The sequence below is a fragment of the Nipponia nippon genome, unplaced genomic scaffold (assembly GCF_047370975.1).
Source record: "Nipponia nippon isolate SJK-2023a ecotype South Korea unplaced genomic scaffold, ASM4737097v1 scaffold_3, whole genome shotgun sequence".
Lineage (NCBI taxonomy): Eukaryota > Metazoa > Chordata > Aves > Pelecaniformes > Threskiornithidae > Nipponia > Nipponia nippon.
Window position 1 is genome coordinate 92,760,653 of NW_028262347.1, and position 25,986 is coordinate 92,786,638.

The 25,986-nt window shown below is 49.3% G+C and overlaps 1 protein-coding gene across 3 annotated transcripts in view; it reads right to left on the reverse strand.

Annotated features, from left to right (window-relative positions):
• Positions 1 to 14,605: 14,605 nt before the first annotated feature.
• The window catches only part of ARID5B (AT-rich interaction domain 5B), a 124,645-nt gene continuing 113,264 nt past the window's right edge, over positions 14,606 to 25,986 (reverse strand). For all 3 annotated transcript variants that reach the window (XM_087766923.1, XM_087766922.1, XM_087766924.1), the window contains 2 exons: positions 24,442 to 24,640; positions 14,606 to 20,478 (listed from right to left, as the gene is read on the reverse strand). In XM_087766923.1, coding sequence (XP_087623049.1) covers positions 18,328 to 20,478; positions 24,442 to 24,640 — 2,350 coding nt within the window. In that variant the 3' untranslated portion in view covers positions 14,606 to 18,327. The remainder of the gene's footprint in view (positions 20,479 to 24,441; positions 24,641 to 25,986) is intronic.

Sequence of the window (25,986 nt, forward strand, 5' to 3'; positions counted from 1 at the left end):
ACGGGATACTCCGATTCCCCTTTCCTCCCACCCCCACCTCTGCTTTTCCTGGTGCGGTATCTAAGAACAGTGGTTACCTAAGAGAGTGTTTCAAGGTACTGGACCTTTTAAAAGGGAGCAGGTCAGCCAAAGGGTAGATCATACACATAAAAATACAGTTAATTGCAGGACTCCAGCAGCTGGAGCATGATGTAGAGGGACAAATGTCATGATGCTTGCAATGGTATCCCCCAAGCTGGTGAGACTGAGGTTAGCACCAGGTTACTCCTTTGGATAGCAGCACTGCTCACAAAGAGCATCCAGGTTTTCCTTGGAGGCTACGTGCTGGATCGAGTGGCTGCATCCCTTCTTTGCCCACACGTTGCTCGAGAGCCGTCCTTGTGCTCGTTAGTATGCAGCTGGTGCGGTTCGCCGACTCTGCCAAGCAGAGCTTTTTAATTCTCCCTTGCTGGAGAGAGGAAACTTCTGAACAAGAGAATGATTAATGGGAGGGAAAAAAAAAGCGCAAACAAAATTAAAAAAGGAATAATAAAAACCCTCAATGAAAGTGAAACGATCAAGATTTATGAGGATTCTATGAATTCCTCACGCTTGTTCAAAGCAGGATTGCGTAAGTTGCAGCACACCGCACATCTATTAATGAGAATAGCCGTGTTTATGCTTTCATTTACACCGCCTTCATGCCCGGAGGCTCTGTGCGCGAGGCCTGTTCACACACGTAAGGAAAAAACAGAAAGCCAGGCCTGAGCCGCTCAGGGCCAGCTGGAAGGGTTTTGGCTGCGAAGGGTGGGTGCCGCCTGCAGCGCGGCTTGGAGGGGCCGTGCAGGACAGCAGCTCCCGGCGCGGGGACAGCCGGGGAGGGGGGCTCACGTCGCGGGGCACTACAGTGAAATTTGTTTTTTCACGGCTTCACGAAGCATGGTATTTGGCTAAATCCAAGTTTCCCTGGGAAGGCTCGCCAGCTCCATTCAGCAGTGTTCACCAGAGCCCTGGAGAGGTTTGTCAGGTGCTTGTTTTCCTTCCATCCCCTTCACAGGTTTGATGGAAGTAAATGAAATGTTGCCGGTCAGTTTTCTCACCATGGCTGTGGACACGCAGTCTTCCCATGCTCCTACACAAGCCAAACTGCATTAAGGGTGCCTCCAAGCTGCTTGAAATTAGAAATCCTTGGAGCACATATACTTAAGCAGGTCGTCTTTTCTGGTGAGAGTCCAGCAGAGGAGAAGTGCCCGGCTCAGCTGTGAGACATTTGCAATGAATTGTCTTGATACGAAATACTGAACTTGAATAATATCCCTCCACTTCCCATGACAGTAGTAGGTGGTGTTTGAGCATTTTTCGTCTAATAGCTTGGCTTTGTTCTTCACCCCTCACGCTTCCCTCCGCCATCAAACTCCCTCTATGACTGTGGGTGGCTAGGGGTGTTAAGAGCAGGCTAACCTGGCTAGTACAAGCCAGCAGAAGTCAGGTCGTTACAAAGCACGACTCTTGCATGATTATCTTTGCAGGCAGCACACGCTCACGTTTGTTCAGGGTGGGTCACAGCAGCTCTCCCTTGAGACGTTGCAGGACGACTGATAGAAGCACCGGGGATGGTAGATAGAGATGGGCAGATATGATACCTGAGCACAGAGACACATCAGCCCTTGCAGACAGAGGTCACACCTGAAACTCCTCTGAAGAGCTGAGGTTTGCAGCATGGTCGCTCCTCAGTGCAGTGATCCAAAGCCCAGACTGCAAACATTTCTGGACAGGTTTGAAAGCCAGATCAAAATGTTGCAGATTAGTACGACCTACACCAGAGTGGTTAAGAAGTGGCCACTCCAGAATGTAATTCAGGGGCTGTGAAGAGGAGGGACGGAGGACCAGAGACTGCATCCCTATGTATTCCAGATAAAAATCGTACCATTAACTTGAGGTTGAAATTTTAAAGTCTTTGTGCTAGCAGTTGTGTGCACACATGTGTGTGCATGTGTAAGTTCTAGCGCTGTCCGCAGCCGGTTAAGATGGGCACCCTGGGAGCCCGGACAGCCAGGGCTCGTGGGGTGCAGGCTGCCCTGCAGCACAGTCCCAGCGCTTGTAAAATGTGACACCCAACTTCTGCATCTGCCTGTTGTTTCTCAGCTAGGTGGATCCAAGAAGTGATGTGTCAATTCTTTCCCCTTTTCCCATTTTCTCAATTGGATAAGGAGAATTAAATAAAACAAAATAAAATGGCATGAGCAGAATTTTTCCAATTCTTATGATCAATGTCAAAACTCAGGGCTGCTCACCTGGTGAAGAGCCACGTCGATGAAGCAATTCTCACTTGGCCGTAGGCCATTGTTGCTGGTTTGCTGGTGGCATTTTCTGTGCTGGCCGAGGTGAGGCTACATCCACGCGCTGCGGCAGGGTGCCGTGCAGCGGCGCCCAGTTCAGCTCTGGATGTTCTGGCACACAGCGATGGGTACGGCCCTGCAGAGCAACCAGCCTGGGCAGGAGAAGCAGCGTAGCCATCACAGCATCGTATATTACGTCGCTCCAGCAAATATAGCTTGCTTTCAGAAGGCCTAACAGGCCAAGCAGGAGCTCCACTGCCTAGTTAATGCAGTTGATCCAGAGTTATGCTGTGCAGCTCGGTTACCCAAGGGGATCTTACAGAAAGGGCTCAGTGCTGGACCCCAGGGAAGGGGCCTGGGTGTGGGTGCACCCCTGCCCTGCAGAGCGAGCAGCACACAGCCCTTGGCCCTGGCTGCGCCCGCTGGGCAAAGCTGCTCCGGGCACTCTCAGAGCAACAGGTACTGGTCTGTCTGCTCCGAGGAGAGATGTTCGTCTGCAAAAACTGACAAACCTTCCTTTGATGGGAAATAAGAAGTGAGATTAAAACAAAAAGTGATACGGCACGCAAGAAAAAAAAAATAGAGAGAAAAAGGAAGCCCTCAGAAAGGGGAAGACTGGAGAGTATGTATTTTTTGGTGGACATGAAGATCAGCCTCTGGTCCCTCCAAAAAAGACCAGGGGAAGAGTGGCTCCAGCTACAAAACTGCTAGGCAGTGCCCATTTCTACTGGGCATTAAAGCTGGGGGTGTGCATGTCTGCCGGGGGTGGCGCGGAGCGTACAAGGAAAGCATCGCTGCTGATGGCGCCTGGCCAAGTTATTTTCCATTGCTGAAGTATTTCACCACAATTTATTATTTTGACCTTGCTGCCTGTACTCTCGGTTCCCCGCCTTTTTGCCAACATCTAGAGGCTACTGGTGGTTCATTATGCCTGCTTAGGACATGGGTATCTCTGGGGAAGCTTTTGGTCATCCTACCCGCCTCTGGAGCTCACGCACGGCCGTACCACCCTGCCTAACACACAGTCGCTGTGTAGTGAGGCAGCAAAGCAACTGCGCATACAGCAATGCAGCGGAATTTTTAAAAAAAAGTTGTTTTTTGGAAAGAATAATAAGAATGAAAATTAATAACGTATACCAACCCTCCTTCTCCAGAGGGACGAGCGGCACTGAAGAGCGGGGCTGGCACCGCGGCGGGGGCTGGTGCTGGGAGGGCGCAGCAGGAGTGCACAGCCCCCAGCCAGCCCACCGGAGATGGAGGGGCCGCAGGATTTCTCGTCCAAGTAGCCTTGTTGCTTTGTTTGAAGTATCCAGTGTGCAGCTGTAACTCCTTTGCGTCTGATCCATATGGAGATGTAGCCTAATTCTAATAGCGTGCAGCTCCTTTGCCCTTTCTGGACTTTTCATTACATAACCTTGTAAGGGCCCATCCAAAAAGCTGAAGCCAGACAGATTTGGGAACCACAGTTCCCTGCCATGCTGATTTCAATTCCTTGATCCATTTATTTCCTCTGAACGGAGGAGGACCGATAAGAGACAGGTGCTACAGGCAAGCTGTTTAGTGGGACTCCCTCTGAACTTGGATAAATCAGTTGACCTTCTGCCTCCATCAATCCTGTCGCAAAAGTAGCTTAACATTGGCTCTAAATGAAGAACAGATGCTCCTTCTGAGCAGAGCTATCATGCACCGGTGGGGAGAGAGGAGGATAAACAAACACACACACTCTCCAACTGCAGCCAGTGGAGAATATAACCGGTGGCTCCGCTCTGGGAGTTGCTCCTCCACCTCCATTAGCAGCTGAAAGCAGAAGATGCAGGGGGCGATGGAGGGACTGTCGGGGTAATGGCTGCTTTCTCAGAGCTCCCTGGCAGCCTTGGAGATCCTGCAGCTGAAGGCGTGGTGGATGGAGAGTAAGGGGGTTCAGGGTCTGCCCCTGCAAGGGGCGGCGGTACTCTGCCGGGTGAAACCTGAAGGCATTTCACGCCACATTTTAAGCTACCGGAAGAAAAGTCCCCTTCCCATTGACATACGTAACACCTTAATGAATTAACACCCCTACCTTCCCATTCCTGCTTCAGAGGCCGGTCCCTTCACCGCAGCAGTTCAGACCCTTCTCATCTGCCTTTTACAGATATTTTTGTACAAGTTTGGAAAAGAGTCACATCAGCAGCAGCCTTATAGGAGCTCTGGTTCGGGTTGGCAACCTGTCCACACCTCTCATAATGGTGGCGGGTTGTTGTCAGGCTTTATTTATTTCAAGTTTATGTTCTGTCAGTTATTGGGTAGTGTTTGGTTGGGCTGCAACATAGCTCCAGGTGGGAAAATGTAATCCACTCTCCTCCATCCCTTGATGGAGTAGTGCCGGCTTCTCGCTTTCATTTCAGACAAAATTGCAGCTGAATTAATGATCTGCTTTGCCTAATTCAAAAGCTACCGTAAACGAAAAAAGACCCGTACAGCAGTTTTTACCATACACCCCCATCCTGCTCTTCAGCAGGGGACAGAATTTTATTGTGCAATTATCACATCCCGAGACAAAGACGTCCATGATGGCAAAGCAGATGGATGCTCAGCCGCAGCACGCTTCGGCAGCCTTTTCTGGTTTTGCTGATGGGGGATGCTTTTTGTAAATATTAAAAGATGAAGTGTTCGACAAAACATTTCACAAAGTCTTTCTCCAAAGGGCCTCTCACGCTTGTTGAAGGCAGGCTGCTGGATGGTCTACGAGGCCACCTGGCTCCCAGGTCACCCTCAGGCCAGGGCGAGGGCTCCAGGTGCTCCCGCGGGAGGGTCCGCGCAGCCTGCCGGGGAACCCACTTGCTTTGGCAGCTGCTGGAGGGCACTGCCCGCGCTTCGTGTCCTCCCGGGACTGGCGGCTGTCACCTGCTGCTCTGCGCACAAGTTGCCTTGGCCCACTGCTGCTTCAGGCGCATGTTGCACCCGAGTGTTATCTGCTCCTTTGCGGGCACCTTACTCAGCTCAAAAGCCTGTGTAGGGTTTTTTTCTCTATTTAAGCTTCATTCGGAGTATTAAATGCTGTAAGATAAAAGAGCAATACACAAGCACAGGAGGTGATCTAAACCAAACTGGGCTCCTAGGAATGGAGATGATACCCAACATTTACTTATGAAAATGAACATCTCCAATCTAGCTGAGGCAGAAGCTCAGGAACCATCTAGCAAGCTTTGGCAAGGCTCGGGGACCCACTGGAAAGCTTCAGCCAGGACGGCTGGCTGCAGCAGAGTGCCTGGCTGCTTACTGCCCTTAGACCAAGGCCTTCACAGACAATGCTAAAACAACTTTTTAGAACAACTGTGGAAAGAGGAACACACTTTTAATGTGAGGCAATCAAGCCCAGCCTTCTAGGAGCCCATCTAGGCATTAGAAATATTTGGGAGATTCTGATGAAAATCTGGGCATGATGGGATTTAGGAAATTCTGATGAAAACAAACACTAACGGTACGTGAAATGCCTTACTCACCACAAAGCAGATACTAATGGTACAGAAAAACAGGCTAGAGTTGGAAAGCTGGAGTCATTGTATATTAGTTAATAACCTAAAGTTAAAGCCCAAATGCTCTGCATTCTACAGAGAAGCGGGTATAAAACCACCCACCCCTCGCACTCTTGCAAGCCCCCCCTAACCCCAGCTATGGAGGGGTTATATGGGCAGGATTGGTGCCGCCAAAGACCAAGCACCAGAGTGAGATATCAGCTTCAAGCACGTCCCTGATGGGACAAAGGTGTTTGGTTTGCAGCAACAGAGCAGGACTGCCGCCGCTCACAGGTGGGTGTGCGCCTCCGAAGCATCGGTGTCCGATCCCACAGCCCTGCAAACGCAGGAGCTGGGCTCTGCCGACTGCTGCCCCACACGGGAACCCACCTCTCCCCAGCCCTCCTCCTCCCCACTTGCTTTTTCCCAACCCTCGCCCTGCTAAAATTGTACTGAAAGATCAGGAAAAATAGAGCTGAATTCTTAATTTCTCGATAATATCACCGCAAGAAACCATCACTAGCTCCTCATGGAAAGCCACTCCGGTGCAAAAATACCAGTGGTCCTCTTAACCTCATTGCCCTCGTGGCACATGCTGAGTCCTCAGTGTTTTAGAGGTTAACAGAAATCCTCTTTTCGGCATTATTTTGTATTGGTCTCACTTCTTTGCTTATGAGACATTCAGAAAATGATTTGTCCCTCACATCCAGCTGGTGTGAGCCAAGGACGGCAGCCCCTGCCACCCCGGCAGGGACTCGGTCTCGGAGACATGCGGTAGCCACACTGAGCACACATGCACTCTCTCTGTATACGTTAGCATTGTATATAAATCAATATTTTCCACTGCTTATTGACTGTTTTCTCCATCAGAAATTCAGGTCCCATCTAGCCACAGTTCCTGAAACGCCGCAGGCGGCAGGGGGGGAAATCCAGACGGGATGGTGGCAGTGCCCCGACAGCCAAGCCCAGCGGCTGCAGGAAAAGGCAAATACATTGCAGCGCTTGGGCATCCTCACTTTGTAAGCTTGAGCGCCTACAGCCACGCTGCTTATGCAGTCGTGGTGTGTTTCTGTGTGTGCCGGTGTACTTCGATTTTTCTGTCAGTTTCTTCCAAATAAATTTTGAAACTAACAGCAACCAAATAACCTGTTAAACAATCCTGACCACCAGGGACAGAGGAGCAGCAGTTTCGGCGGTAATTATATATTTAATGATATATTTATATAATGAAAGCTTATGTATTTTTATCTAGATAAATATATATTTAATATATTTCATTATATATTTTTGTAATTATATGTTTCATAATTCCCACAGGCATTATGGAATCCCACAGGTGGCTGGAGGGGCGAGACAGCTGGGACCCCCACCCCAGGGCGAGCTGAAGCGCAGGACCAGCCCTCACGGGCGCTGGGGACGCCCGAGGGGAAGAACCACCGTCAGGGAGCCGCAGAAGCAGCCCTCCATGAGGAGCCACCATCACAGGCCACCTCCCCAGTCCTGCTGCAGCCTGCGCTGCCTGTTGCTGCCTTTGCTCACGTGGTCAAACCTCTGGTGCCCAGTCAAGTGAAGAGGAAAAAAAAAATCTCTCCCCGCTAAAAATTCACTGTCTTACTGTTTCAGGTGAGCACTGAGAAAACCGTCCACATTATGCCCTCCAAGGAAGCCACCCAGCTAAACCAGAGAACATCAGCCTGGATATTTGCAGTCCCAGCAGAAATCAATCCTCTGCTCTCCTTCATTCATTTTTGGGGGAGAGGATGGGGAGGGGAAGCAGACAGGGATGATGACAGTGGGACTAGGTGGCACTTGGGCTGGAGCCATTTCGCATTCACTTTCTCCTGCATCACAAGGAATCAGAAGTGGCACAGATTATTTTTGTCCCTTTTTTTTGTAGGTCACCTTTAATAGAAATGTTAATAATGCTTGCTATCTGTATATCTGAAATTTTATATGGTAGCTCTGTAATTCACTGTCTTTATCAGCCTTCTTTAATGTATAATTTAATGCTTGTATAACTATTTTGTTTGGGTATGACTCTCAGAATTACGACTAAGAAAAAATCTTTATGCTAGTTAACTACTTTTTATGGAAAGTATTTCTTTCATGTTATTTTAAAACCATGGAGCCGGGGGAAGTATTTTATGGACCACAGAACCTCGCAGGGTAGTTAATTTCTGTTTGAGCTGGTTTCTCTGCTATTTTAAAGAGTGCCATCAAGATCCTTGCTATTTCTCTTGGTCGGGAGCCAGCTGACTCTTCTGCAGTTGCGACATATCCTTGCGCTGTTATTAAAGCTGGGGAAAATAGTAAACATGGGAGCTGGATGCTGCGTCATCCCGTGCCGATGGGAGGGAGGAAGGAAGGAGGGTCTGCCTCGCTGTCCCGGGCACCCCAGGGCAGCCACTGCTTGAAATTAAGCACCGAGGATGCTGCATCCGTCTTCTGATGGACAGAAACTATTGCAGCCTGGGAATATGGGGAAAAAATAAAAAGATGATGACAACTCACGTACCCCCTGCCACCGGGCCCCGTCCCAGCCGCCTGGGTGCTGGGGCCAGGCGAGCCGGTGCGGTCCCATGAAAGGCGCTTTCTTCCCACAGGCAGCAAACGGGCCTGGGTCACGTGCGTGCCGTGGGCTCGATGGAGCACGTGGGCCTTCGCCGCGCGCGTGTTAGCTCGGCGTAAGCGCTCTCCGCTTTAAAAGCAGTAATTGGGTGGTTAGCTGAGCCCTAGGCAAGCTGGAGTTATGCACTAAATATTCTGCCTTTTGTTTCATAATGAATTATTTTGTGTATCTAAGCAAAGGGGTTTTTTTTGGTCTTTTCTCTGCAGTTTGTTCCTAGCCTACTTGTGGGTGTGTTGAAATCTTTGCCTTTTGCTTACGAGGTCAAGTGCTTTAATCAGGAGCAAAAAAATTTGCGTGCTTTAGTCCTAAATTCTCTGAGCCGCTGCCAAATATAATTAGAAACAAATGGCTTTGTTCCTCATTTGAGAGCTCTACAGACATTGGGGGGGCAGCGGGGCGACAGTTTGCTTTGCCCAGCTGTTTTTTGGGGAGCTTGCAAACAAAAACACTGCCAGGAAAACCTGAGGAAACCCCGCGCGAGGAGGAGAGTGCCTTGCGCTCTCTGCAGAGGACAGGGGGTTTGAGCAGCGGCGCAGGGAGCTGTGCGTGGGGGGACGTGGCACCCCCTGTGCACCTGCTTTGCGAGCGGCTCAATATTTTCCCCCCATTGCTACCGGAGAGCAGAGGGGGCCAGAGCAGGGCACCGGTCCAGGAAAGCTGCACAGCCATCGCCCACCCATCCAACCACAGACGCCGCTCATGCCGAGGTCCCAGACTTCTCAGCAGGAGCCAGGGTGGGGTTTAGACCCCCATGTGAAGGACAGTCGAGGGGTTTAGGACTCCCCTCCCCAGATCACCAGTAGGCAAACCCCAACCAGATGCACACATAATGTATAAATTACAAGAGCTGAAGTCTGCTCCAAGCAATATCAGTCAGCGCCACTCATTGCAGATACCCACTTCATCTCTGCTTAAACACATCTGGACAGACTGTAAATTCAATTAAATTGTATTTAGGTGTATCCACAAACCATCCGCAGTCTGAGAGTGACACAGTAGTTTCATCCTCCTGACGCGGGATCCCACTGTGTCCATTACGCCTACCTTAGTACTTTGGGTATGTGCTGAGAGCGCAGCAAGGCTGCCCTCCGCCTTTGCCCCCCGCTCCCCCCCCCGCCAGGCAAACCGCTCCCCTCCCCGGGGTACTTACACAGCTCAGCCCCGCCATGGCGCCTGGCTCGTGGCGTCCTCATGTGAAGGACAGAACATCCAGCCTGGGGGACACGGTGTTGCCCGCTGGCACCGCAGCTCCCAAGCCCTGGTACGGTGGGCCCTAAACAAACAGGGGCCGTTGCTTATCCCTCTGGTGTCTCCCAGCATGAAGGGGCGTTTGCTGCGTGTACAAGCGCTTGGAGGTCACAAACCGCCTGTTTCAACAAACAGTTTTGGCGCCAAAATGGCTAAAGAGCTTACTGGCTTGTACAAGATGTGAAGTTTTGCAGTGTTGCATCACGGCCTGGCATTGCTTCATGGCATGGCGTTGCCTCACAGCATCACCTCACAGCATGGCATCACCTCACGGTATCACCTCATGGCATGGCATCTCCTAACAGCGTGGCACCGCCTCACAGCATTGTCTCATGGCATCATCTTACGGCATCACCTCACGGCATGGCATTGCCTCACGGCATGGCATCACCTCATGGCATCACGTCACCTCTCAGCGTCACCTCACGGCACGGTGTTGCCTTGTGGCATGGCCTGCGGCAGAGGAGGGGCGCTGAGGGGAGATGGGGAGCCCACCACCACCGCCCCATGGCCACACATATGCTCCAGAGGATGGGACTGCCTCAGACGTTGGTGGGGGACTTTTTTTCCTTTCCTCAGTAAATTTCAGAGCAAACTGAATAAAATCTGCCAAGTTCTGTGTTTTTTGCCTCCCTTTCTTCCTTTCTTGATGAAGACCTCCACACGCTGGGCACCCTCAGCTGCCTCCTTTCCCGGGAGAGCCGCCCCCCAGGGTGGGCTCGGGGGGCACCCAGGATGTGGGCGGGCGAGGTTGGCACCCTGGCTGCGGGGCAGCGTGGCCAGGCGCTGGTGCCCCCAGCACCCCATGGGACCAGGCGCAGGGCTGGGAGTCACGGTGATTGCCGTGAGGCAACGAATTGGCTCATCAGCAATTTGTTAAATGTTTTTATGCTCATCACCAAAAAAAAGCAGCTGTTGAGCAGCTCTGTCTCCAGGAGCAGCAGGAGGAGGGGGGACCTACCAGGATTTTTGTGCCCCTGTGTTATGGTGGGGGAGATGAGGTGCAGGGTGCAGCACCCAAGGACAAGGCGCACATGCCGGCCCCACGGTGAGCACGGGGAGGCCCTCGCAGCTGTCACCGCTCAGGACTTTCGGGTCTCCTGGCTGCAGCACTCGTACCTGAGCTGTCGGTTTTCAGCAGCCACAAAAATCTTCATGAATTTGTCTAATCCAGTTTTGAACATATTTGTCCCCAGCGCCCCAGCCTGCCGTCCCTCATGGTACTGGCGCTGCAGGGAAGAAGGGTCCAGTCCCCGAAGCAGTGACCCCAGGACAGGGGACACCCCATCCCAGGCTTCACCGTGACACTGGGGGCTCATTCCCCAGGTGAGACACTAGATGGAGCATCTCACATCAGAAATACTTTTTTTTTTTTTTTTTAATCCCATAAAGGATAAATCGAAAAGCTAAATGAAAACACAGATTAAGTTGTATGCAGCAGCCCTCGCGTCCCTGTCTGCTCGCTGGACATGCGCTGCCTCAGAAGCAGGCGCCTGTGCGGAGGGAGGCATTGCCTGCACCCCAGCCACAGCCACAGCTTTCTCCTGCAGAAATGCAAACCTCAAGTGGTCACGGGTCCAGGTGCACAGGAGGGAGACAGGGGATGCTTTGGTGGCCACTCCTTTTGCTTTCCTTGAGGCCATCCAGCCCTCCCAGGTTCCTCTTCAGCTGGGGAGGCAATATGCTCTGATAGCACCTCAGTTGTGAGCCTACCCAGACTGGGGAAGGCAAAGATACGGGCTCCAGTTTTCTTGCTCTGGGAAGAGCCGAAGGTGTCTGATATTCCTGGAAAGCCTGTGGGCGAGCGCTGCATTTCCCAGAGCAATTACGGTGCCAGTGAGGATTACCGGTGATGTCTGTGCGTGAGCTGCTCCTCTCAGCAGCAGAAACTTTCCTAAAAACGTTCCTGAAAACTTCTGCAAGGAGCAGAGACACTGCTGGTGCGGCAGAGGCAGGAGAGGAAGGGCCCTGTTCCTAACAGGTTGGCGTCACCCGGGGTTAGGGTCAGCCCTGAGAGGCTGTCGGGAAATGCAGCTGCTGGCCGAGCATCTGCAACCAGCCACACGCCCTGGGATCCATCCAGGGCAGGGAGAACCTGCCCCAGGACCTCCATCTGCTTCCAGCCTCCCGTGCCCTGGCTGCTGGCGAAAGGCTTGCGAAGGTCCTGCGAGGTATCAGGAGGAGGCGTGCGCAGCAGGCGTGCAGGCTGCCGTGGCCCAGAAACCAGGGGAAACCAGGAGCACTGCCCCCGGTCCTTCTCGCGCTTTGGTCACGACTGCAAGGAGCACGGCACGGGGCATTGCTGTGTGATTGCAGAGAGGCAAGACAGCAAAAGACAGAACCAAGAGCCTTCAGCCAGGAGAACTAAACAGCATTCAGCATCACCACCTTTTGCATCTCTGCTTTGCTTCAGACCCCCAAAACCGTTCATTTCCCGCTGCTGGCAGCTGAATTAAAAAAATGGTGTGACAAGGTGACAAACCCTTTGGCCGCAGCAAGCCAGTGGCACAGCATCCCTCACCTCTGCTCAGACCAACAGGAGATTTTGGTTTCAAAACCAGAAGTGGTTGTGAGTCACTATACGGTAACAAACTTTTCCCAGGTGCAGCTCTGACCTCCTGCAGACCTCACCACCCCATGGCGGGGTCCGCTGAGCCCTGAGGAGGTGCCCGTGTTCCTCTGCAAGCCCTGCAAGCCCTTTGGGTGATGTTAGCACAGACTCCTCCGCTCCATCGCTTCCACGTGCGTGGGGGTGCGCCGACACCCAAGCGACCCCGACAAACCCACTGGGATGTGCCCAGCCCAGCCAAGGGAGGAGGCTGCGACCCCTCGGTGCCACTCACAGCCCAGGCTGGCCTGGGTGCAAAAAGCTCCAGCGTGCTGCTCTCCGGGGTCTTCCTCCTGGCCGTGCTCTGTGGCGTGGGTAGGGCAGCCCAACACACACCCCAGCACAGCAGGAACATGCAGCGTTGGCTTATGTTAATCCACAAACTAGGAAAGGCTAAAAAAAAAGGAAGGACGCAAGCATGGTGCTGGAAACCAAGTTGCGTTGGCCACCTCTGCAGCTACTGCAAAGGCCAGCATCCCTTCACGTCCGCGTTTCCCCCACCTCCTTCATGTGTTCACCGGTGGGCAATATTTTCAATATAAGAATAAAATGCCTCAGCTTGGCAAAGACCGAAGTGGATGGGGGAAGAGGTTTGCTAAAGGGTCCCATCTTCTCCCATAGCTTCACAGCTGGTGTGGGGATGGCACATATGGCGTGATTATTTACCGTTTCTCACAATACAAGAACGAACAAACACCAAAGGAAATTATCAGGAAGCAGACTAAACTAGAGGAAGGTTTATTCTGTCCGCTCATACACAGTGCATACTGAAACCATGGAAAACCTTGCACAGCCCACTCTGAAGAGCAAATGATTGAAGGAGGACTCAGACGTCAAAAGAGAAGAGAGCTTGTTGAGGGCAATTAAGTGCAGCGGTGACCCCCTCGCTGGCTCAGGCAGCGCCTCGCTGGGCGCCGCGCCGGTGGGCCACACCACGAGTGCCTGTCCTGCCCTCACGCCTGCTCCCGCACCGTCCCCACTGGCGAGGCGGCACAGGGCTGCACGGAGCCGCTCAGCTCAGCCATGTGCGGGGACTGGGCAGGCGTCACCCTGCCGTCCCCCGGCGCGCCCAGCCTGTGCATCGACGCAGCCCCACGGCGCTCAGCGGCACTGCCCCGCTTCACATCTGCCCAACGGCCGCCTCTTCGCCCGAGCTGGTGTTTCCCCTCATCTCCCAGCACACACAAGAAATACTTTTTTTTGAGACTTTCCCTGAATGGCAGCGTGTATCTGGAAGCCTCATCTAACAGTGACATCGGCCTGGCCTGCGCTCACCCAGCTGCAGCGCGGGTAGGGGAGCAGCTTCCCCGCTGCATGCCGTGCTCCCGTACTTCCCCGCCAGCCAGGGGTTACGTCGCCGGACCGTAACTGCACCCCAGCCTCGGCCCGTGGCTTGCGCTGCCCTCGGAGCCACAGAGCAGGAGAGAGCTCCCTGGGCGCTGGGGAACGCTAGCGCTGCAACCAGCCTCAGCCACGCGTGGTGCAGGGCAGGTGCATGAAGCAGCAGCCGCCTTGCACTGGCGCGGGCTCACGGCTTCAGCTCCTGGACTCCCACGGATGGGGAAGGTTCCCCCCTGCACGCTCCCCCCAGGACCATGTTGTCAAGCCACGATCCGGGACTGCAGCGCGGTCCCAGCCCCCGGGGCACGCCTGCCCCGCGGCCGAGATGTGCCAGGCGAGGCCGCTACCCAGTCCTGACCTACAGCACGTAAATGGTTTTTCTCAGCTACCGAGACCAGGAGCACAACAGCGCCCTGACAGCGCTTGCTGTGGGAACAGCTTCTCCAAGGGCCGCCCTGCTTAGGGGGGCTTTTTGGACCCACGAAGGAAGAGAGTACAAATTAATTTTACTTGGTGGTTGTTTACTGTCGTCAGTAAAATTACTAGTTAGCATCCGACTCCAAAATCTTACTCGTGGTCGTGCTGGGAAGAACAGGGGGCAATTTTCAGATCCCAGCTCAGTCCTGCAGTACTGGCGGACAAAAATCCTGCTCTGGAGCAAATTCGCTACTGGAGCCACTGGCTATGCATGGATGTTATCCCTCAAAAGCTATTCCTACAGTCAGCCTGACCACAGCCAGACTTTAATGCGAGCACACTGCAAGATGCGAGAGGGGCACTGACTGAAGATCTTGTCTCTTCCTCCTTTAGGAAATTGCAAACTTCCATTTCTTTAATCTAATCATTTGCAGGAGGAGATATTTTCTCTAGAAAAGCCAATATAAGAGGGCTGAAAGGTCGGATGGGATAATATGTAATCCATTGCGATAAGGGCTGTTTACAGAATTATTAATCAAACACAAAAGGGAACAGATAGTAACATTTTTTATTAAATATTACAGTGGATCAAAAAGTACAAAATATCTTTTGCCTGCTATGTGATTGGGAAACTATTGGCACATAATACAGTATCAAAAGCATTAATAAGTACAATTTGGAAAACATACAAAAATTGAGTGTTTATAGTTGGCTCAGCTTTATTTCTGGTAGTGTTTAAACTAACGCAAAGGTTACTCAATAACCTTTTAAATGGGAAACTATATAATATTACTGGGCCATTTTTATATATACAAATCATCACCTTACAGAGCATATAGGCTACATAACTTGAATCACAAAAAGTATACAATATTTACAACAAAAGAAAGTTAAAAAAGTATAAACAGCTAGTAGATTATGCTGCCATTATTAGAACATATTTAAAACTGCGGGGCTGGGGGGAGAGGGGAGGAGGAGGAGGAAGAGAACGAGTGAAATATCAACCACGCGTACAGCAAACACCGCAGGAAGCGCCGGCGGCCGCGCTGCCAATGCCGCCCGCCTCACACCAGCCCAACAAGTCCCATTGCTCATTAAAATCACGACAATTGCAACACCGGGCCAGATGTGACCTTGCCGAGCACCGCCAGGGAAGGGACCAGGCAGGGGAGCGGCGAGGAGACCCCAGCGGTGGTCTCCGGAGGCGGCAGCCCCCTGAACGGGGCAGAGGTGCTGAGGGAGGCAGGCGCAGTGCTCGCCTCCTGCCCCAGCACCGGGGGCTGCCAAGCCAGCTTCTCTGCAGCTGGGACAAACTATTTCCTAGGCACCGACGCACCGGGCAAAGTCTCGCATCAGGGCAGCACGCAGCCAAGACAGACCTGCGGCAAAACACCGGCTTGCTCCTGTCCAGCCCTGCTAGGGGTACGGATTTTACTGGGAGTCAGACCCTACTTCCCACGCGTTTCGCGAAGTCCGGCTCAGCGTGCGGCCAGAAGCTACACGCGAGCTGTTTGCTGCCGGGCCTTTTCCTTTGAACCTCGCAACCTTTAGCATCCCTAATGAATCCTGGACATAGTGCGTTTGAATTGCAACATTTCTTGGAACTGGCTCCTGGTAAATAGATTTATGACTCTATTGCCAATTAGATTCCACAGTTTCCTTTACAAACCTACCAATAACAATGGTTTGATTGCACAAAGAAAGGCTTGTGCAATTTCATTCAATAATAAGGCCCCTCGAACTCAAACAATGCAAACAAAGCCCCATTTAAGACATTAAAAACAAAAAAGACTTCAGCCAATGGAGAATTCAATAGCCTTTTGAAAGATGTCCAAGATTTCTGTTAAGAGTTTTTAAACAAATAATGCACCGCTTCTGTTGGGGGTTTATGCTACCACTTCTTTTCCTTCGCCCTGACGTTTTGCCCAGTATATTACGAGCTTCCCCAGCCAGCAGCGGCCCGTCTCCTCGCGGGGCAAGCAAGGAGCCTTCCTCCCCTCTCCCCGTCCCCCAGCCCTGTGCTGCCTCAGCGCGGCCCCGAAAAGGCTACCATCAGACTCCAACGGGACGTAACCGAAAGGGAAATCGGACACTTCGCGTAAACAAATGCACGACTCCAGGACACACAACTTAACCGAAACAAGAAAGAGAAGCGCTTGCTTCACCAAACACGCGACAAGCTTCTGTTTGCGTTTGCGGCAGATTTGTATGTTCTCTCCCCTTGCCCCCCGCCCTCCTCCCCCCCATCCCCAAGCCCCTGATTCTCACGTGATTCAGATCTAGTGCAACTTTGCTAGAGGTGTCCTCCACACTGCGGCCTCTGCCCGGCTGAGCCTGCCGTTCCGTTTCCTGCACGATTTGTGGAGCAGCAGGATGCTCTGCACTGGCACATCCATGTTCTATGTTCTACTAGTCTGTTTATCGATCAATTAAATATAGTTTTACCACAGGAATATAAAGTATTTAATTGAAGAAGCTGGATCTTTAACAGTAGACGAGTATATTATTCTGGTTTCCACCTTTGGATATTAAGTATGATACATTATATATTGTATTTGGCTTCATATCACGGGAAAATTTAATGACATGCCTAGCATGCAAAGTGTTTCTTAGTAGTTTCCATTTTTCTTTTCGTATCGATTACGCTGTCTTTGAACAGTAACTGAGATGGTTTGAATCACAACCAATTTTCACATTGTAAAAAGCCTCCAAGTCACACTTCGCTTTATTGATGTCTATGCTCAGCTGCGTGGTGGTGACGTCCTTCAAAGTGAATATACATCCACAGGGAAGCTCTTTCATCAGGAAAACCCAGCCCCTCCACACCCGGGCTTTCCCCCTGCGAAAGGATGCCCAGGGAGAGGCCGAGATCCCCACAGGGGCGGAAGGACCGTCCCGACCACCGCGCGCAACCCCCTGCCCGTCCGACCGAGCCCGGCCGCTTGTGTGGCACGGGCCCCGTAAGCCTCTGATCCAAATCAGCATTGGCGCCTGTCCTAATTTCTGAAATTCTCGACGTTCTCGCAAACCACAAATGTGTTTTCTGGACTCCTTTGCCATCCAGCAGCTTGCGCCAGGGAGGTTATGTTTTCTAGACCGTTTCTCTGGTAGGCAGGAAGGTTTCACAGCCTAAGTAAGCTTAAATACAACGCTCGACAAATCCACGGACCACGATACGGGAAAGCAAAGCTCGGTGGGAGGGGAGAAGCGGCGTAGGAGCCATCCCAACAACAGGAGGAGGGCGAGAGGTGCTCAGCACCTCGCAGGGGCGGACCGTGGGGAAAGGAACCTTGTTTGCATCCTTGCACCATAACATCACCTACAGTATGTTTATAACTGTTAAGATTAATCTGAACCAGTTGCTTCAGTTTGTAAACAGTAAACGTTACCACAAAAACGAAACAAAAATGCTGCTCAAAAGTATAAAGAAACTGGAAAAATTACAAACACATAAAAAAAAAAATTAGGACAGCCACAGCCTTTAAAAAAAGTTGCAGATAAAATGATATTGTTTAATTTAAAAAAAAAGAAACCCAAAACAAAAAAACAAACATAAAGAGCACAGAATATACTGGACAAACAAAACTATATAAATTATTGTGACCAAATGTGACACTGGTAGTTTACGAAGTGGATATGTACAGTCAAATTAAACAGTGTTTACGCTTCTCTTCTAATAGTGTTAAAATGAAAAATCTATTGCCGTTTTACTATACATTGCATTGATTGAATCTTTAGAAGTCAGGAAAAGTTACCCAAAAAAGCACATCCACTGATTGTACGGATTCTCGGCCCGCTTCTCCTTTCCAGGTTCATCTCGAGTCCTTGACTCATTTGCAACAACGCATGGCCTCTGGTCCTTGGCTCAGTGAAAGGCAAATGCAGCCCTCACCTGGGATTTCAGTGAGCTCCGGACTGGGCCTGCATTTCCATGGCTCCCTTTGAACATCTGCTCTTACCATATGCAAGTCCCTTCAGAAAACACATATGTAAAATCCAATGATTTTTTTTCTTTCTTTTTTTTTTGTTTTTTTTTTTTTGTTTGTTTCTTTTTTGCAGGGGCAGGGATAAGGGGCGAGGGGGCTGATGTGGGACCCAGAATTAAAGAAGCAGTCCTGTCTCCAAACTCTGAAGCGCTCCGCTGGGCGGGATACGACTGCGTCCTGGTTGACAACGATACAGATCGCTAAATCTGCGAGACATCGTCGCAGGTGGAGGAATGTTGCTAACTTAACTTTTCTCCTCAGACCTTTTTTTTGTGAGCGAGGGGGTTTACAGTTTTGTGCTGGGATGTACAGAGGACAGCTGGGAAGGTGGGAATGTGGCTTGAGGGTTTATAGCAGCTAAAGGATAAATGCTGTTATGCAAAAGGTCACCGTAGGAACTTCCTACAGGTGTTGCTGCAGCTAAGTGTCTGTACAGTTGCTGAGAGTTTGCAGGGGACGTGAGGAATTGTCTCTGCACCATGAAGGAGTGAAGAGCCAAAGGCTGCATTAGTGGGGAGAGCACGGTCTGATTTTTCAAGTACTGCAGGGGATGAGAATACCCAGGTGGGAGGCGATTGTTCAGCCCTGTACACAGGCTTCCCGGATACAAGCCTGGGAAGATGGGGGCTGAGAGGGGAAATTTGTGGCTTTCCAGCATGCTGCCAGAGTGGAGGCCGTGCACCGGCTTGCTGCCTTCCCCCTCTGGGTCGGGAACCTTGTCTTTCACCGGGGTCTCCTTTGGTAAGTGCAGAGGAGAGACAGCTCGGATTTTTTTTTCAGAAATGACTTTGTCCAAATCCTCCAGGCTCCGTTTCAAAGGCCGGGCAGCCCCTACGTTTTGAGGGCTCGTTCTGCGGCTGATGATAGGATGCACCATCCCCTCCATCTTCCTCAGATTCTCCAGCCTCTGGGCCTGCTGCTTCCCAGACCTGTGGAGCAACTCGCTGTGTTTTTTTGGGGCTGTCATGGCCATGGGGGACACGCGGCAAGCTTTGGGGTTACAGTCTAGGCTCACCGCCTGGCTGCTCGCAGCCTGGAACGGGGAGATACCTTTGCCTTCTTGTTGGGCCATGGATGAATGAGGGAGGCTGGAGCCCGGAGCCTTTGCAGTCTGTTTGTGTATGCTCTTTGGAAGACTCAAATCTGTTGGCTGATCATCTGAAGAGGCCTCCACTGATGCCTTTTTTTCTTGCTGATGCAAAGATGGGCGATAATTTAAATTTAGTTTTTCTTGGTGTTTGTGTTGAGTAAAAGTAGAAATATTTTCAGACTCTCTGAACATGTCCCGGGGGAGGTACTTTGATGTCTGTTCATTATTAAGGTGGTGTTCTGTGTGCCTATAAAGGCTGTGCAGATGAGGTGATGAATAAAAATCTGCCAAGAAAGTGGGCACATGGGAGTGCTGCAGTGCCCTTTTCTCACTCATTTTATCTTTACAGTCCTGGATATCTGTCTTCGGTACGTACGACTCGGCAAGAGAACTGAGGTGATGTTTTGAAAAATCACAGCGCTGAGGATCCGGTTTACTTAGCATGTCATGTTTAAAAACGTCATTGATGGATTTCCTTTCTTCCTTGGTTTTAAAACTCTGTACGTGTTGTATGACTGAGGGCCTATTAATTGCTACAGGATCAGAATTAGGGGCGTGGGGACCTTGTGATATGCTTGAGGACAGCTCATCTCTGCCGTTCAGTTTCTTTTTGCTGATCAAAGGTGGAGGAGAACCATAAGGATAGCTACACGACAGGGCTGCCCCACTGACCTGCGACAGCAGCTTCTTCTTTGCCAGGGGTGACATGATGCCTGGATTACCCTTTGAGTAGAGCAGCGGCGTGTAACCAAAAGTGGAGTCATCGTTCATGGACCCGGGCAGCTCCTTTTCCTTGAACATGTCGAAGTTCTGGACCACCAGCACTTTGGGCGTTTGCTTTAGTGCATTGTGGATATCTTCGTTTCCCAGCTGGTCCACTTTCACTGTGCAGTTTGCAATGTAATCGGCCATCTCTGGCAATTTGTCATCTTCCATGTCGCTCTGAGTGGGCAACTGGACAGGGAAAGCCGTGAAGGGCATTTCTGAAGGTTCGCTTTCTAAGCTGTCAGTAAAAGCTTTGTGTAGTCTTTGTTCAGGCTTTGTGTCTTCCAGGGCATCTGCTGGGGGATGTAATCGTTTTGTGACCGTGGCATCCAGCATGGTGTCTTCTTCTGGGGGCACAGATATACTTGAGAAAGAGGATGACTGCTGAACCTCCTCCTTGGCTTTCTCACTGTTCGTGCTGTTTTCTGTCAGGTCTGTCTTTTCCAGAGGCAGTGGCCGAGCTGTCTCTGGTAAAAGAGATGGAGGGCCTTGCACGGGTTGTTTCATCTCTCCCGCTGTAGGATGTTCAGGGAAATTTTTCTGGTCTGCTGATTCTTGATCCTTCTCTTGTTCGGATGAAATCTAATAAAATGATTCAACAGACAGTAATAAGAACACGGTGCATTTCGGCAGACTGTTCATCAGATCATACACAGTACCCCGTTGGCTACTTTTAGAGAAGTACTTGTCAATCACCGCGCTGGAACGTGAAGGCTCTAACGCCAGGTATCGGACTCAAACAAAGAAAAATACCTCCTGGAAATATTAAGAAATACACCATCCCTGCCAGGGTCACAACAACGCATTTCAAAACAGCAGATGTTTGTAACCTGACAAGAGACACCAGTAGCTTGACCAGATAGCTAAACGCTGAGGTTACACTCTTTTAAAATTAATTAGGCAAATGCAGGAGAGCAGATTTCATAACACAAATGATAAGGCTATAGAAATTTCTCCTGCTAGACAACTTTACCTACGAAAACGACACGATGATTCCCATGTTTTTTCTTACATAAAGTCTCTCCAGCATAGCTATCTTAAAATTCAGTGATCACAGAGGAGATCATTCACATCCAGTTCTGCATTAAAGTGTGAAAATGACAGAAATGGCATACTAGGAATCCCTATTGTAGGCAGCAAATCACTGCCACAGCTTAACTAGGACACACATTTTTTTATTAACGGATTAAAATGAAGTTGTCAACATTCAGTAAGTGTGTGTGCCTGCTATTACAAACATGGCTTTTATACGTTATCGTCAATGGGACCGCAGCTCTTTCTGCTCCCCCATTAATAAAGCTTGTGTGCACAATTCACACTATTCATCCCATTATGTAGCCGGCTGAACTGTGACCCGCAGAGGTCACCAGAGCGTCCCATCTGCGATCCAGCTGACTGACAGCCCTTTTCAAAACTGCTGTCACTCTCCTCTGACATGTCGTGGTAGAAGACAGTCATAAAACAGCAGCATTGTGTGAGCCCTTTATTATTATTGTTTTCTTTCTTTCTTCATTGTAAAGATAAGACGCATCGAGAAAGTTATTATCTAAATGCGCTTTATGGTCTGTCGTAGGAGCAGGGGATTGGAGAAGGGTCCTAACGAATCTAACCCTCTCAGAGATTTATTTCTTCACAGCTGCTTTTAAATATTCCTGTCTGTTTGGTTGGCCTATTAGTTACAGTGTCTGTTAGTCATCCTAACTTCTTTTTAAACTCATAGCTGCCTTTTGCAGCCAAATACCATCATTAGGTCCTTTACAAAGTACCATCGCTAGTCTCTTGAGCTTATAAAATTACAGGAAAATACCAGACAGATGAGCAAAGCAAGGAGGGGAAAAAAAGAGAGAAATCATATTTAATAACTGTACATTCTGCTCTTTGTTTCTGTTAAGCAACATTTTGATTGAAGTTTCAGCTATTGTGAGGAAATGTGCAGTCTAAGGCTAATAGCATTTTGTCTGGTATCTTGTTACATCGACAATGTCATTGCGATGGCAGAAAAACAGCGAAGAGTACAAAAGCAAATGCAACCCTAATAAATTAAAGTTATATTCTCTCCCTGCATACTTCTTATGGTGTATGAGTTGAACATGCAATTGAGAGGACCGCACATTTGTAACTTGATTAAGCTTTTACAGCTCGCAGCTACGGCCAGCTTCCAGGCCACATGCAGAAATGGCTGAAGTGGTGGCTTGGTTGGGGCCATGCCTACACATCTACGTGTGTGGCTGTAGAGGCTCCCTGGGAGCAGCACACCACCACTGCTGTGCCTGGATGAGGACTGCACCCAAATGTGGAGCCTGGCACGTGGCTCCACTGCTGGGGGATAGCTGGAGAGAGAGGGACATGCAACCTTCGCCTGGCTCCAGCAGACTTGGATTTCGCTCCACCCAAAGGAGCTGGATACCTCCTTTCTGGTGGCCCCGTAAGGGCCACATCCTCAGCACAGGGCCCTCCCTATGGCAGAGCATGGCTGAGCTCTGCAGCTCTGCACCCACCCAGGGTGGAAGCGTCCACCCCTGCAGGCCCCTTCCCTGCTTGGGCTTCGTGTGACCACCTGCCCGTACGGTGACCTGCATGAAGGCTGAGGTCCTTAATCGCCCACCCTGATCAAACGGGGGCAGGACACATCTTCCATCCCAGTCAGGGAGGAGACATTAATTCTGCTATAAAAGGTACCATTTTACAATGGGAAACTGCCGTAATTGTACATTTTTATTGTCTCGTCTAGGCTCCCTACATTTCCGATAAGTGCAGCTTAAGAACTCTTCCTGCAAACCACACAAAAATAACTGCAGTTTAAGTAGCAGGAAGTTTGAGACAGGGAACAACAAAAGCAAGGAAATTCAAAGTGAAGGCTGACGCTCTGTTGCTGAAGTGTGTTGTGCTTAGTGGTGGCGGTATGGCTAGTGTGTAACGTATCTTGCTGATCCAAGACCCCCTCAATAAATAACCAGGCACAAAGGAATGACGGGAAGGGAGCACAAGCCTTCACTTTGCATCTCCTTGCTTTACGCAATTTGTGTTGCAGCCTCCCAGTGACTGAAACAGGTTTGCGCGCACTCTCCTCTCTACGTATTTTTCATCAGAAACGGAGGGGTTTTCCCCCAACAGGGTTCCCTGCTTTAAAATTACAGTGTTAGAGAAAACAAAAAAACCTCCCCTCTCTATGGAATGATCTTACATTAGATATTAAAGGTACTGTCGATCAAGGCAATTTAAAAGACAAATTCTGGTTTGGATGGGAGATGAAATTGTCTTTGTAAGCACAACTTAAAGAGGTAGTGGGACATGAAAATCAAAATTTTCTGTTCTCAAAACTGGGTACACAAAGTCTCAGAGGCATCCATGTTTACTGCTCCTGCATTGTTTTTTTTAAGCAGTGAGGAGGAGGATTGTTGGTACCTGACTCAATATCAATTTCCAAGCTGGTTTAGAAACAGGACTTATGTACCTTATGTACCTGCCAGACGGCAATGAAGTCAAAGGAGCAGTCGTAGTCTGCCGGACATATCATGTGTTTCGACATTCTTTAAATACTTACTTTCACTGCAATGCCTTGAAGGCTGCTGTGATCTGGCAGACCGAGACAGGAAAAGCAATGTCTTGTGTAGGGGTTGTGTGTGAGGAGCTTCACCGCCTCGTTCATACAGGGTGCAAGCAGGGCACAGGAGAGAGTGGGCAGGATGTGCAAAAGAAAGTGCTTAAGTGACACCGGAGCAAAAACCCCATTGATTTTATATTACCTAACAACACGTGAAACTTACTCTTATTTGCAGACAAATATGAATTCTACTGATCTATCTTACCCCAGGCTGTGAACATAAAATCTGTTCCACAAGGGCTGTCCTATGACTGCAGGTAACGCAGCTCTATGTGGAAACGGGGCCTGCCCATGTGAAGCAGGTGACAGAATAGGAATCTATCTCAGCTGAAAACCATCTGTGGCATGTGAGAGGGAAGTCAGTCTCAGTCAGGGCTTGGAAGGTGTTTCCCTCAAAATCTGATCTTTTAATCCAAAGAGAAATTGAGTATAACACGATAAAAATCCTGAGGAGTGATCTGTTTTTTGACAGACGTTGCATACATCTGTGAGCATGGAAGGGCTGATCCAGAAGTTACCATTATAAAAATCAGCTGTGTCCAAGAGTTACCACAGTATTATCAACAGTATTAGAGGTTCCCGCACCCTATACTTAGATTAGGAAATAACTGTGGTAGCTGTGTGGTTTCCTTTTGGCAGCTGCTGATCTTTTAGTGGTGACCACTGTATAATACAATGAGCAGAAATGGTACTTGTTACATCCAGCGCTTGGTCTTCTGCCACCAGCGCTATGCAATATGGAGCTAACTGGTTGCGGCTTGTAGCCTAGCAAAATCCCAACACAGACAGTACCACAACAACTGAATTTCCATTGCCGAGCAAATGCAAAGGCCAACTGGTTGGAATTCTCCAGTTTAAATTATGTATTTTATCACTGGATTTCACATGATTAAAGCTGTACATTTTTAATTGAAAAGTTGAAAAGCAGGAAAGCAACCAACCTCAGATGCATCTTGGGGTTTCTGTGCATTATCTTTTTCCTTCTTGCTCTTTTGGTTTTCATTTTTGATGCGTTTTGTTCCAGACACTTTTGTTTTTGCTTCACCCTCCTGGGAACTGTTATCCTGTTTTCGAGGTTTCACTGGAGGCAGTGGCTTATCTTCCTCTCCTTTAATAAATCTTTCATACGGCAGGATTAATCTGGGGGATTAAGGAACAAATAATTGATCAGATTTTGCCATTCTAGCAAAGAACAAAATGTATCTACTACGAGCAGTTTACTACTTAAATCCATTTTCTTCCATGCCATAAAAGCAACAGTGTAAACTCTACATCTACAAATCCAAGTATGATATATCAATTTATTTAGCAAGATTAAAGTGTGGCATAAATTCAGAGGAGTTGGTATGGATCAGTTGTCAGTAATGCTGCAGTGGTTTGTGTGGCTACACCAATTTGTACCAGATGAGGATATGAGCCGCTACGTTTTAGACTGATTTAAAAAAAAAAAAAAAAATCCACCATTTGTTTTTGTTTTCTCTCCCTACCCTTAAAAGCATGCAGCAAACCCCAGGAAAACACCTACGACGCCACAGCCAACTTGACAACAGCTACACAATTTCCAGGCTGGTGGCTCCCTGGTGTGCAAGGGTGGGCTCCAGGAACCCGGCAGACGACGAGAGAGCAAGGCTGCAGGAAACCTACAGCGGCGGGCACAGCACCCGGCACGCTGCCCTCGGCACCAGCCCACCGCCACCCTTGCAACGCACCCGTACGGCGAGAGCCACCACGCTCCCTGCCTTCGCCAGTGAGGCTTGTCTTTTTTAGGAAAGAAGGAGAGAGGAAAAGAGTTAAAAGCAAAGGAATTTTTCACTGTGGAACTGTGCTCCACAAAGTGCACGAAATTGCTTTAAAAAAGCAAGGAAGAAAGACAAACAAAAAATACCCTCCCCCGAAAGCATCAAACACACTGAGTTTTAATCTATCTGTTTTCCCTTTGCAATTCTTGATCTGAAAGGAAAAATAACTGATATAATTAAAAGGGATGGATTGCATTACAATCTCAGTTTCAACTTCAGTGATTAAAGTTTTTATAATGCATTTGGTATGATTAATGACTCACTGTGGGATTAATACAAGACTCAGACTTTAAAAATATGAACTTTAATACAGCAAACATAATTTGTTTTAAAAAAAAAAAGACAAGTTGACTCTATGAAGAAAATGTACTTTGCTTATAAACAACATAAATCTGTTCAAATACCAGGAATCCTTAATTATCTTTAATCTAAGACTCCAAGGCAGAAACCTCTTTGGTTCAGATATTCGTTTGTTATCCTAGAATCAGTTTCTAAGCATGCAATTTTGATTTACATACTTAGATGTTCAAACACAGTTTGGGCTTAAGAGAGCAGAAATTAGATTGCTCGTGATCATAATATTTTACATTTTAATAAAATACAACATAAATTATGTTAAAATATAAACCTAATTTATGCTATATTAGAAACAAAATTCATTAACTGAGCATGCTCTGACATGGTATG